Genomic DNA, 13,619 nt, shown 5'->3' with positions numbered 1-13,619 from the left:
GGATTAGGCTCCACCACCTAGCCACTCGAGGTATCATGTCACGCTTCAAAAATGTTGCCCTCAAAGAGTTACAATCAGTCACTATTATAAAGTTTAATCCTAGGACATAGGGGCGAAATTTTACCAATGAAGCAATCACTGCTAGGGTCTCCAACTCATACGATGAGAAGTGTGATTCCTCGGGAGATGTCTGGCGGCTGTAATATGCTATTGGTCGAAATAGCCCATCGTCTTGTCTTTGAAGTAATACGCTACCAATGCCTGACTTACTAGCGTCAGTATGAATTTGAGTCTCGGCTTTAGGGTTATACAAAGCTAATACTGGTCTTGATGTAAGGGCACTTTTTAACTTATTAAATGCATTTTCCTGATCATTGCCCCACATCCATTTAGCTTCTTTTTTTAACAACATTGTCATTGGCTTGGCAATCTCTGCAAATCCTTTTATGAAGCGTCGGAAAAAACTTGCCAGACCTATAAATTGCCTTACGTTGTGAACATCTTTAGGAGTAGGAAAATTTGAAACGGCTTCTGACTTTCTAAAGCCAGGTCTAATACCCTCTCCTGAAATTTCAAAGCCCAAATAATCAACCTGTTTTTGAAAAAAAAAACACTTTTGAGGTTTAAGTGTTAAGTTAGCTGCTCTTAGTTTTTCAAATACCAACTTCAATCTTTTTATGCCTTCATCGAAATTAGATGATGGTACTAGTATATCGTCCATATATGCTAACGCAGTCTCAAATCGTAAATTTCCTAATATTAAGTTTATCGCTCGTTGGAATACCGCCGGTGCATTAGCCAGACCGAAAGGCATTCTGTTAAACTCAAATTGTCCGTCGGGTGTGACAAACGAACTTTTTGCTTTTGCGTCCTCTGAAAGAGGAATTTGGTAATATCCGGATGCTAAATCTAGAGCGCAGAAAAATTGATTTCCGGCTAATCGGTCAATCTGGTCTTCAATTCTAGGTAGTGGATAATGTTGTTTAACAGTTTTTTTATTTAAAGCTCTATAATCGACACATAATCTCTTATCGCCAGTTTTCTTTTTAACGACAATTATAGGACTAGCGTATGGTGATGTTGACGGTCTTATTATATCATACTGTAATAACTCATCAACCATATTTTTCACTTCTAATCGTTCCATTTGACTTAGTCTGTATGGGCGATAAACTACTGGTTCTGTATCCTTAAGTACAATATCCATTTCTGTAACATGAGTCTGTCCTAGTTCCGATAAATCCTTTGCAAAACAGTCTCGGTATTCATTAACTAAATCTAGTAAAATATATTTCTGCTTTTCATCAAGATCTAATCCTATATTTAATTCATCCAAAGTAATAGGCCTCTTTTCAATTTTTCTTACGTCAATTATTTGTGATTGAGTCACTTTCAGATTTACGTCTATACAAGTTCGCAATAAAAGTTGATCCTTTATAAATTTCGTAGTTTCATTCCGTGTATTTATGATAGTAACGTAACCTAAACCATTGACTATCTTAAGTGACCCTATTTGGAGCTTATAATTTAAACGATGGCCTGTTTCAATGAATATACTACCCGTAAAATTATTTCCAACATAAATTTTAATAGACGCATCTCCAAATATGGTTACTTCTGACGCACATTTAACTATTAGCTTATCAATTTCACAGGAATTGGTAGATTGTATTAGTAGCTCCTTATATGTTTTATAAACTTCAACGTGTGGCTGTTCAGTGGTAGTTTGCCCTATCAATATTTCATAGTCTAAATAACAATCCGGTACTATTAATAAATCAACCTCTAAATCCGCTTTATCAACTTTTAAATTAACTGTATACTTTCCAATTGCTCTTATAAGTTTACTGCCAAATCCCCGTAAGAAAGGTAAACTATCAATTGCCCATTCCATTGGATTTTTAACTTTACGAGCCGCCGATTCCTGTATTAAAGTGCCTTGGCAACCGAAATCAACATAACCGTTTAATTGTAAACCATTTACTAGAATTGTTTTTCTGAATTTCTGATCGGCTTGTTCAACGGTAGTTTGATTCAGTCATAATGTTTTTACGTCCAAAACCCTAGTTTTCTTTAAAATTTCTAATGTACAACTTGGATCATCGTGACCATAACGCAAACATTTCTGGCATTTTATTTTTGGCTTCTTACACTGGGGTATAGTATGCCCCGTTTCATTACAGTTGTAACATTTTAAAATAAATTTTTGATTTTTCCGTGTTAAATCTGTACTTGGTTTAAATAAATGTCGTTTATTAAATTTAGAATTACGTTCGTGCTTGACAGTTTTCAGATAACCTAATAATTTGTCAGTAGTATCAAAGCTGGCCGCCTCACAACCATATCTAACTGACCTGTCCTCTATACCATAAACAATACAATCTACGGCATTTCTATTTGTGATAAGGCAACGATTAAGCGCATTTAACTTCTCGTAAAAATATTCTTCTAAGTTATCACCAAACTTAGCCGTTATATTCATCATCTCATATATTAAGTGTCCATAGTTCTCATTACACGGAAAGGCTAATCTCAACTTCTCTTCCCAAATTTCCCATGAGTGTAAAACCGTTGGTTGCCCTTCGTACCATCGTTTTGCAGTACCGGTAAGTTTAGGGAGAGCGTAATGTGCAGTTTGCTGACTATTCCAACCGTATATCTCTGCACATTCTTTGACTTTATTGAGCCAGTTAATTATGGTTTGGTGCTTTACGTTTGGATCAAACTCTGGTACAACGTTTAAATTAGTAAATTTTCCTTTAGAATGTGACATCGATGCGACGGTTGTCATAGTTTGCAATGTTTTATTAAGGGTTTCTAACAACTGGTTGTTTGTCAAAGAAGAACATTGTTCACTTTCATTAGCCGACACAGCTGCCATTGATCCCGTTCCAGTAACTAAAACCTTTTCACTTTCATTTAAACTTGTATTATTTTTACCTAGTTGTACGTTGTTCTCTGGAACTGGATTTGGCACCCGTGCAGTACACTCAATTTGAGGCATAGGGTATGAACGATTATTTTGCATATTACATTCAGAACGCTTGTGATGCCCTTGATTACTATTACGTGTACATCTAGAATAACTTCTACCACGCGAGTATAAAATTGACCTCGAATAGTTATATCGACGTGACGCAGAACGTCTCGTGCTGCGTAACTTCAATATTGAGCGTTCAGTCGATCGAGAATATCGTACTCGCGATCTCGATCGTGTTACACTGCGGTCACTACTGTAATATTTGTTTGTCAAACGTAATGCACGAGTTCTCGACCGGCTTGAATACCTTTTTCGGATTTCATGCGAACGCCGCGTTGTTGATCTGGAAGCTCTATTGCGCTTACTCTCGCTCCCGCGCCGCTCAGACTGCGACCGCTCGCGCCGACTTCGACGGGACTGCGACCGCTTTTGTTCCGTCAGCGGACTTTCTTCACGGCGCTGCTCCGACCGCAACTGCTCGCGCCGGCTTCGCTCCGACGGTGTCCGCTTGTCACTGCGTCGCTTTGACCGCGAAGGCGTCCTCAGGCTTCGATCCGGCCGCGAACGTCCAGACTGCGAACGCCCCTGCCTAGACCGCCCGCGATGTCGCCTCTCAGATCTCGAACGTGTCCGTCTTACGCGCCTTTGCCTGGTCCTTGACCGGGAGCGCGACGACAGTCGATCACGCTGCTCACGCATCTCGTCAAAATATTATTCTGAAATCAACGTCCATTTCATTAACATATGTCATATTAAACTTGTGAAGTCACGGGTCTGTAAATTACCTAATTTGATAATAGTGCAGGATATTATGTTTGTCAACAAACACTTGCATATAATAATTTTGAGATAAACAAAACGAAAAGAAATATATATAATTATATATATTTTTTTATATACATACCTAAACTTTCGGAAACGATAATTGCACTAAAAAGAGCATAAATAATTCGTCATTCAACACTTGTAATACAAAATATAGGTAAGAAATTGATTCAATTCATATTTTCATATAAACCAAGTAATTAACACAATTTATTGATAGAATAAACTGACCAATAACAGCTACAGTTGTAAATAAAAACAACTCACCTTTAGAATAATGCACCAAAGTTTTACCTTTACCTTACCACACCTTACTTAGGTCACGGACCTTGAATTTGGTGTTTATTCCGTATAAAGATGGCTCCGGCCTTTGAACACCGCACGTAGTGTCCCCGCTTCTGAGTTTGAAACAGATTCCAATCAAAGACTTCAGTTGTATTACTTAAATAATTTAATTCTCATCCAATATGTTTCGATACATGTAACAAGAAGAATCCTCAAATCAATAATCCAAAAACTTCAGCCTAACTTTTTTAAACATTTCAAATTCGCGCCAAAGCAAACCGTGCGACTTTTAAAAAGTTAAACAGTTCTCTCTGGCAATAAAATTGCATAAGAAATACCAAACTTATAATAAAATTAAATCTACTAAAATAATAATATTAACAATATTTTGTACATTCTAATTTTTATATAAATATTATTTAGTCAATCAATTAAATATAGTCTGTCAAGGTACTGTCTCATTTCAAACATAGACAGAGATAATAGCACCATCTTTGTCCCACACTAGTACTAGCACCCAAAAGAAAAGGATGAGTATAGTGTTTCTATTCTTATTCACTGAAAAGATTTGCTTGACCAACTATATTTGCAATTGTAACTCTTTTTTTAAAAGTAACACCATCATTGGCATAGACCAGAATATTGAGATTCTGCTAAAAAACAATGATCTCTATTTCCATGACATTAAAGTTGTTTCCACTTTGATAACGATAATGCTGTAATAAGTTGGTTGTTACTCGAATATAATATTAATTATATATATTTAATTGACAAAACATGCTATTGCATACTTCAATAACATAAATTCCACCAACTTTTAACATACTATTTGTATGAATCTTACACTAGGATGGTCTACATATTATTTAACAATTAATTTATACTTACCTATTGTTTGTTATTTGATTGGTGCAGATTATATTCTCCCCTTCCCTCTTTTCTGTAACTTGTTACAGGATGGACTTTGCTAGGTAAGCAACCTTAAAGTTAATAATATGTAGGTATGCTGATAGGTATTATCTGAATCAAATAAAATAACAGATAAAATTAGCTATAACTTCGTATTACGCATCAGAATCACCCCATGAAATGTCATATGCATATGAACATAAAATAAAATCTTTTAGGTATAATACTTGCATACCACATGCCTAATTTTATGAATTTTGTGAATGTATTAGAAACACATAACATCGACAGTTATACATATATAGGTACTTAGTGTGTCAGAGAGATATTAATTTGCAGCTTTTAATTAGGCATTCTCAAAAGCGCCCTCATCAGCAGGAGAATGGGTCATTTGCTAACTCGTATATTTGGACAGTCACCGTAAGAATCCGTTGACGAGGAAATTGTTGAATTTCCCTGCGGCTTTCATTGTGAGTAATTTCGGGCTTTCTTGACCGATCACCCAATGGCATTTTTATAGATTTTAACTGAAACTTGTGCGTGTCAAAACTCGAGTTTTACGTTTGGATAAATAAAGATAGATCTTTATTCATCCAACTAATACTTATTATACAACAATAAAATGAAGTAAATTATTAACCATTGTGTTGTAGTATTATTGGTTGCTATCATAGGCATCAAAACACAAGTTAATGTCATATATTTTATTAATTCTTAAATTTATTATGGAGGTTTCTAAATAGGTAGGTACATAGTTACCTACATAATAATTACCTATTAATTATAATTTAACCCTAGTAGGGCGCGTTTGTGAATAAATAAGAAACGGATTCCGCGTAATGCGTTCTCCTAATAGCCTCCGCCAGCATCATTGAAATGTCTATGATTTGCAGCTTGGGGCAAATTTTCATCAGCTTGTCCTGAGGAATCGTGTTGGTGATGACAAAAGCTTCCAAACTAGAATTGTTTATCTTCTCAATGGCATTTCCTGCTAGTACACCGTGAGTCACAATAGCGTACACTTTATTGGCACCAGCTTCACGCAATTTTTGCGCTCCTTTGACGATAGTGTCGCAAGTATCTGCCAAGTCGTCGACCATGATGGCCGTCCTGTTGTTCACGTCCCCGACTAGAACGGTGGATTCGTCTGTCTCTACCGCTCGTTGACGCTCTTTATGGATGATTGCAAAGTCGATGTCGAGTCTGTCAGCGATCGCTGTCATCCGCTTTACTCCCCCAGCGTCCGGGGACACCATCACGCTGCTCCTCCATTCTGGAATATTTTCCTGAATCCATTTGGTAACTGCAGGCTCCGCATACAGATTATCTACTGGTATATTGAAGAATCCCTGGATTTGTGACGCGTGCAAGTCGATGGTGATAACGTGATCCGCTCCCGCTACAGATATTAAATTAGCAAGAAGTTTGGCCGCGATAGGGGCGCGACTCTTTTCTTTTTTGTCTTGCCTTGAATAAGGGAAACATGGTATAACTGCTGTTACTCTAAAGGCTGACGCAATTTTGCAGGCGTTGATCATGATAAAGAGCTCCATGAGGTTATCGTTGATGTCACCACACCCACTTTGGACAATGTATACATCTTCGCCTCTAACAGACACTCCTATCTCGACGCTGGTTTCCTTGTTGCTAAACGTTTTCGTCGTAGCTTTGCCCAGGTCGATCCCGAGTCTGCCGACGATTTTCTTTGCTAGTTCTGGATGCGAGGTCCCGGTAAAAACTTTGATGTTTGGCATTCTTGGGCTTGGATTGATGAACTTCCGTGGATGCGAATCTTCCTCCTTCACTTGGATTTCGTCTGGTTTCATGAGTGACCTCTGCTCAACTGCGGAGCTCTAAACTGGGTGACTCTTAGATATGGAGTGATAGTTGTTTGCTCAACTGATTTATCGGAGTTCACGAGCAGGTCGCCTCTATCGATCCCCCGCAATGGAACTTTATTCACTGTTATCGCAAATACGCTCGACTTGCCTCAAACGTACCTACCTATTATTTATTTGGCTTATCATTTCATCAGCAGTTTATTGTCTAACTCTAAACAGTAGGTAAACAATGTTATGCTTTATATGATTTAAACCTCAAATAAGATTGAATTTTAGTGACTGCTGTTTAATTTTATTTCATATTAATGAAGTACTGATTTAATGTAACAAAGAACCAATCGACCCCTATAGAAAACAGGGAAACCATTGGGTCCTTTTACATTTTACCGCGGAAGTCCACGTCACGATCCGTTTCCGTAGTTGTTCACGTCATGACGGTTTAATAATTTGTCTTAAAAGTTTCGCTTTTTTCTTTATATTACGCAGTGGATACAATTTATTCAAGATTAAGTAAGAGAATATTTTCAAGGAACCGGGAAACGCTAGCGCTAAGTGATTAGTGACAGCTAGCAAACACAAAACTACGATTTCTTATAGTTAGGTATACAATACGCCCCGGGTTGGCCCAAAAATACGTTGACAGTTTTTTTTACTGTGGCAAATTGTTGATATAAAAATTATAACTAACTTTTGCATTTGTGTATCAAAGCAAAAGGAGCATATTTTAAAGATTTCTAGTACTTCTTATGGAAATAAAACTAGCTCATATATTACATTTTTACGTATTTAACATAATACAAAGGAACCAGCTTCATGCAGCCAATGCTCCGTTCACCAGTCTGTACCTGCTACCAGTCCGTAGCTGATCATAATATCTTTTTACCAACCGCCGCAGTTAAACGGTAGACCTACCTACCAACCCTCAATTTATACAGGCTGAAATTTTAATCATCAGCCATGCTCTGCGTAGTGACTTTATAGGTCATATTGAATAACTTTTATTATGGGACCAATGCCGAAATCGCGCAAACAAATTTGGCTGTTTCATATTACATTCCAGCTGAAGTGATAACTATGGGACAGCCTTTTTTTCGCGATTTCGGCATTGGTCGATCTATAAAGTCACTGCGCATAATATGGCTGATGATTAAAATTTCAGCCTGTATACCGTGAAGATGTGGGGAACTCAAAAAGTACCTACGGCATCGGCATACGTATAGTCAGCAATACTATTCGATTAGCGCATTTGCATGCACCTGTTCTCTGCAACTGACTGTACACATACATTATCATCGACGTCCACTGCAAGCACACAATTTCATATATTCGAATGTCGGACCATGCTAATTTCTGTTTCAAATGTACGTAACATTATGTAAATGTATGGTGCTTATAGGCATATGCATGCATTCTTACTACAAAGTTTGTGCAATATTAGAGTGGTTAGAGTCTATTACTGTGGCGATAAAACGTGGCCTGGACGTAGTTGTCAACAGTAAATTATAAAAGCCACCATTAAATCATATCAAAAATATTCTCTTCATTGTTAATCCCATCCCTTTGTTACCCTCGAAACCACAGTAGGTACATAAATCCATCAAATGTAATACTGTTTCTCCGAACATAAAACTAGTGGCTCTGTGAGCTTTAGACCTCGCGAGCATAGAGCATAGCTTAAAGCTGAATAAATGTATGGCTCCGCCGTTTAGAAAAATTTTGAAAATTAAAATGACAAAAAAACTATTCTTCTTAGGGCTAGTTAAATGAAAGCTTGTAAAAATGAAACGAATACGCTTAGCCCGCGCTTGATCAATCACCAATACGAAATTTTTAGATAAAAAAAAAGTAAGTATAAAAATACAAAAAGTTATGTGTATGTTTTATAGGTATCGCCAGCATACAATTACTGGGCATTGAACCAGGGACCTCCCTACTTCAAAGCGAAATGTTTGCAAACTTTTTTTTGTTTTTTTTTTTTTTTATGTTTTTAATGTGTAAATAATTTAATTTTTGTTTTTGTGTTTGCTATTATTTTTATATTCCCTTTTTTAAAAATTTTTTTTTCTTTCATTGTATTGTCCTGTGTATGTGTGCTTTATGGAATAAATGTCTTTCTTCTTTCTTCTTCTTCTTCAAACTACGCCATGATAGCTCTTAGCTAAGCTGACGAAATTTGGCTACCTATTCTCGCGTAAAAACTAAATATCTAAATACCGCCTAAACCAGCAATACAAATTTTCTTCTTTTTTGCCATTTACTCTGTAAACATGACTTAATAACAAAAAAACTTATGATATCGATACGACTATTTGTTTAGGCGCGAGCTATCACGACCCCGCCATTAAAAAAAAAAAGGTCCAAAAAAACAGATCGACAAAAAAATATCTTTTTAATCATAGAATCTAGTCACAAAATTTCTCGAGAATCCGTTGAGAAAGCAAAATGCCCGAGTCAAAACGTAGACCTTCGCTACGAGCTACGCTTCGGTCAATACAGGAATATATTTATATCGACAACTGATAAAGTTCATTTCAGTTTGGCCTTTAACCTCTTGTATCATACGGTTGTTAATTATAAACATACAATTATCTTTGTAGGGTAAGTGCGCCCAACGCGAGTAAGCTAACAACAACCGTCAAAAAATCTACGATTTTGTTGTATTAAAGTAGCGAATATGCAGTCATTAGTTAAGAAGTTTATCGAACTTCGATTTAGAACATCGTTTTTTAAGTTTCCGCTCGAAATCTTTATTATACCTATACAATAGAAGAAAAGCAAGGGCCTGTAAAAACCGCTTTGCTCAGACTTGGGCCTAAAGTGGGTTGGTGCTTTGGGCAGAATGGGTAGTGGTTGGGCAAAGCGGGTATTTTTAAAATTAACCGTATATACGATTGAAATGATATGTTATAATGTATTTTTACTCTAGTTCCCTTTGAGCGTTTATGTTTTATTCCATTAGTGGAAACTGTTTTGGCTCATGTATTAGTCATAATATCTGTATCCTGTATTATTGTCAGCTGTTTGTTTCCCAATAAAAATAAAAAAAAAACATTTAAACTGAATATATAATTACAAAACTGTCACATAAACAATAAAATAAATTAATCAGTACCAGACGGTATCATGAAATGAAATTTAACGTCATTAAATGTCCTTAACTACTACCGTTTGAAATTTTGATTTCTGTGAGATTTTGATTATTGTATTTTACCTAGTTATATTATTAACAACAGTCGTATAATCAGCATTTTGACATATTCTAGAGACCTTACAATCAATATAAATGTGTTACTACATTACATGTAAACTTAGCGGGTGGCTACCCTCTTTGCCCTACCCGCTTTGCCTAAAACCACTTAACTTTGAAATACGAACAGAGACGTGAATGCATTCGATCTTATTTAAATGTTAAATCTGGCTTAAATTATACAGTAACACTGCTAACTAGTAATCTGCTAAGATATCTGACTAATCAGACAACACCTATCTTGATTTTTTTAACAAAAACATCACAAAACTTTAACGGCAAACCTATCCGTCCTCTGTATAGCGCGGATTGTTCGGACCTAAACTCATTGGGGGTCGGTCTGTTACGGCGCATGCATACATTCACAATACTGTTACATACAACGATGTATAGGCGCCTACCCGCTTTAGGCGGCCTACCCGCTTTTGGCCTGGTTACCCTACATATTCTGATTACGTACAGTCGACGTGAAAGATATGTTTACATTTGTCGCCTTATTGCAAAGGATTAATGTGCAAAAGTGTAAACACATCTGTGACGCCAACTGTACTTAGTGGAATCAAATGATTCCGGTTGATTGCTACGCATATCATATATGAAGGGTACACGGAAAGAACATGTCTTGTCACTTAAGTAACATTTTGAGTAATCGCGGTTTTAAAATTTGGAACCATGTCAAAATGTATAGTCACCAGGTCTTTTTTAACTAAAAAAAGTTGTGTTACATATATGTATTATACAGTGGTAACAAAAGATATAACTAATAGTTCATTAAAAACTCTACATTTTGAGATGAAAATCTCATTTTCCGAAAAAAGTGACTAGACATGTTCATTCCTTGTACCCTTCATATGTAATGTAAATATACTTAGGTTTGTTGGTATTTAATTAAAAAAATAATAATTTGGGGACAATCTTACACAGATCGACCTAGCCCCAAACTAAGCAAAGCTTGGTACTATGGACATTATTTAGGCGACGGTATGCATGACTTATATAGAGACATAATATATACTTATGTAGATACATACCCCGTAATTTCAGGCGACAAAGTTACTGAATTACATACCTGAAATGGTATTTATTAAAAATTACAATATAATTCAAATCGGGTAAAAAACACACAAAACATTATTGTCATAAAAACATTTAATAAACACTGATATGTTAGTAACAACAATATGTTACATTATATTTACAAGTTAACAAACACATTTACAGTACATATGGTACTACTTTCTCGCACTAGTGCGTAAAAGAGCACTTTTCGTGCATATGTCGAAACTTTAAAGGGCCATATATACTGTAAAACGTTGTACGATACACGTGCGGATAGGTAATTCGCAACTCGTGTCGATTTAAAACACTCCCTGCGGTCGTGTTTTAATTTATCGCCACTCGTTTCGAATTTCCTCTTTTCCGCACTTGTATCGTAAATAACTATTATGTACCTAATTAGGTCTTTTAAACTATGACTTCAGAACTCTTTCCCTTCATAGTTATATATTATACATTATTATAGATTATACATATAGCAGGCTGGGCCCATGTCAAATGAAAGGTGTTCGTTAAATAGGTTCTGTTGCTTTATATGGCTATGCCTATGAGAAACTAGAATTACAAATATTACCAGATTATTTCTCATTGATACCACATTATCTTCTTTTATAACTGTTGAGGGATCTCTTTTTATTATCTTATTGTGTAATTCCGGTCTGTTCCGGTCACATCTGCGGTTACTGCTTCGGAGCTCGAGATTGAGAGATGTCGTTAATTAACCCATCAGGGTATTTGCCATCAGGCAAACTAGCCATGTCACAGAAACATTAAAATTTATAGGGTAGGTAGGTACTTTCTGTTGACCTAGAACTATGAAGTTTGGCAAGTAATATCGTCTTATACTACAAGTACAGGGAAAAATCTGAAAACTATACATTTGTAATTATAATTTTATTAGACTTACCTATATATTGACCGGGATATAGACCATGATTACCTTTTGTATTATGTCCCGGTCAATATAAGTCTAGTGAAACTAACCGTGAATCATTAAAAACTATAATTTTATTGTATAGGTATAATCTTTTTGTAGTTTTTTTTTTTAATTTTTATAATATGTACAGTTGCCATCAGATATATCGGAGCGGCCGAGGTGCTCAAAAATATTTGAACACGCACCTAGCGCCTTGACAATAGAGGCGTGTTCAGATATTTGTGAGCACCTTGGCCGCTCCGATATATCTGATGGCGACTGTACCTACAAATTTGTACGGAACCGTCGTTGGGCGAGTCCGACTCGCACTTGTCCGGTTTTACTACTTAGACTAAGACAACTTGGTTATTCAAAGCCCGCAAATTGTATACAATGAAATTGAGGTTTCAAATGTTTTTCAGGTAGGTCCCAATTCTTGTAGGTTCATTACTTTCCTTTCAGAGCCGAAAAAATCTTGTTTTATTTCCATATATTATTTTAATATCTTCATTATTGTGATAAATTGCTCATTTGCAATCTATGTTACTAGATTTTGTTATAAAGTTCAATATGTGTCATCATCCCTATTAAATTCTTGGTATACATATATACTATTTAAAATGAGTGGAAGATAGGTTGTTATTATTAATTAAATATATCGACATATCTCGCAGAATTGCAAACCTTAAGTGGCAGTGGGCAGGGCACATTGCTCGCAGAACTGATGGCCGGTGGGGGCGTCCGCGTACCGGAAGACGAACTGCCGGTAGGCCTCCACCGAGGTGGAGCGACGACCTGGTGAAGGTCGCGGGAATTCGGTAGATGCGAGCGGCACAGGATCGGTCGGTGTGGCGAGCCTTGGGGGAGGCCTATGTCCAGCAGTGGACGTCTATCGGCTGACATGATGATGATGATGATGATGTATAATAACCTAGTAATTAATAATCACCGTAAAGGCCCTATAATCATAGGAAGGGTAACTAGAGCATAGTTATTTGATAACATCCAGATATAAATTACATTATTACAATACAGCAGGTAAAAATAATATATTAAGGTAAAAATATTTTTGTACATAATTCATTTTAGGTAACAAAATATTTTTTAGGTTTATCTGCCAACTGAGTCTGCTTACGCCAAAAATCCATTTCTATTATTAATGTTCTTAGCTTAACATACATTTCTTAAGGTTAAGTATCACAGTTATTAATATTAGGTACATATATACCTGCTAATTTATTTGGGATGACTAATGTTTCAAATAAGCAGAGTACATTGAGTTATTGTTCCTAGTGAACATTATATTATTAACAACAATTCGGAGGATGGTGGAACTTCAACTATCATTTGTGTAAGTTCAACGACACTTGCTACATAATGGAAATGTAACAGTAGTTCTATATCTGTACACGACTAAAAGGTGTGTTGTCACATCGAGAAAATAGGTAGGAATAGGAACATTCACGAGAAAAATCGGGATGCTGTGGAACTTAACAGAAGAATTTAAAAAAATCCTAGGACATTTTTAACACACTATTCACGTTGTCGACAATTTTTTTC

General features: G+C 36.2%; 1 protein-coding gene across 1 annotated transcript; it reads right to left on the bottom strand.

Moving 5' to 3' along the window:
* Window positions 1-5,134: 5,134 nt before the first annotated feature.
* LOC134749141 (ribose-phosphate pyrophosphokinase 2-like) lies at window positions 5,135-6,928 on the bottom strand. Its single transcript, XM_063684046.1, has one exon. It carries the CDS (start codon window positions 6,823-6,825, stop codon window positions 5,794-5,796), a length of 1,032 nt encoding a protein of 343 aa, XP_063540116.1. The 5' UTR covers window positions 6,826-6,928; the 3' UTR covers window positions 5,135-5,793.
* Between the last annotated feature and the right edge of the window lie 6,691 nt (window positions 6,929-13,619).

Source organism: Cydia strobilella, chromosome 17 (assembly GCF_947568885.1).
Source record: "Cydia strobilella chromosome 17, ilCydStro3.1, whole genome shotgun sequence".
In the NCBI taxonomy this organism is placed as follows: domain Eukaryota; kingdom Metazoa; phylum Arthropoda; class Insecta; order Lepidoptera; family Tortricidae; genus Cydia; species Cydia strobilella.
This window is presented reverse-complemented; position numbering and strand designations above follow the sequence as displayed.

Bases quoted from the DNA above. Each gene is read 5' to 3' on its own strand.
- LOC134749141 (XM_063684046.1), bottom strand. From the start codon at position 6,825: ATGAAACCAGACGAAATCCAAGTGAAGGAGGAAGATTCGCATCCACGG.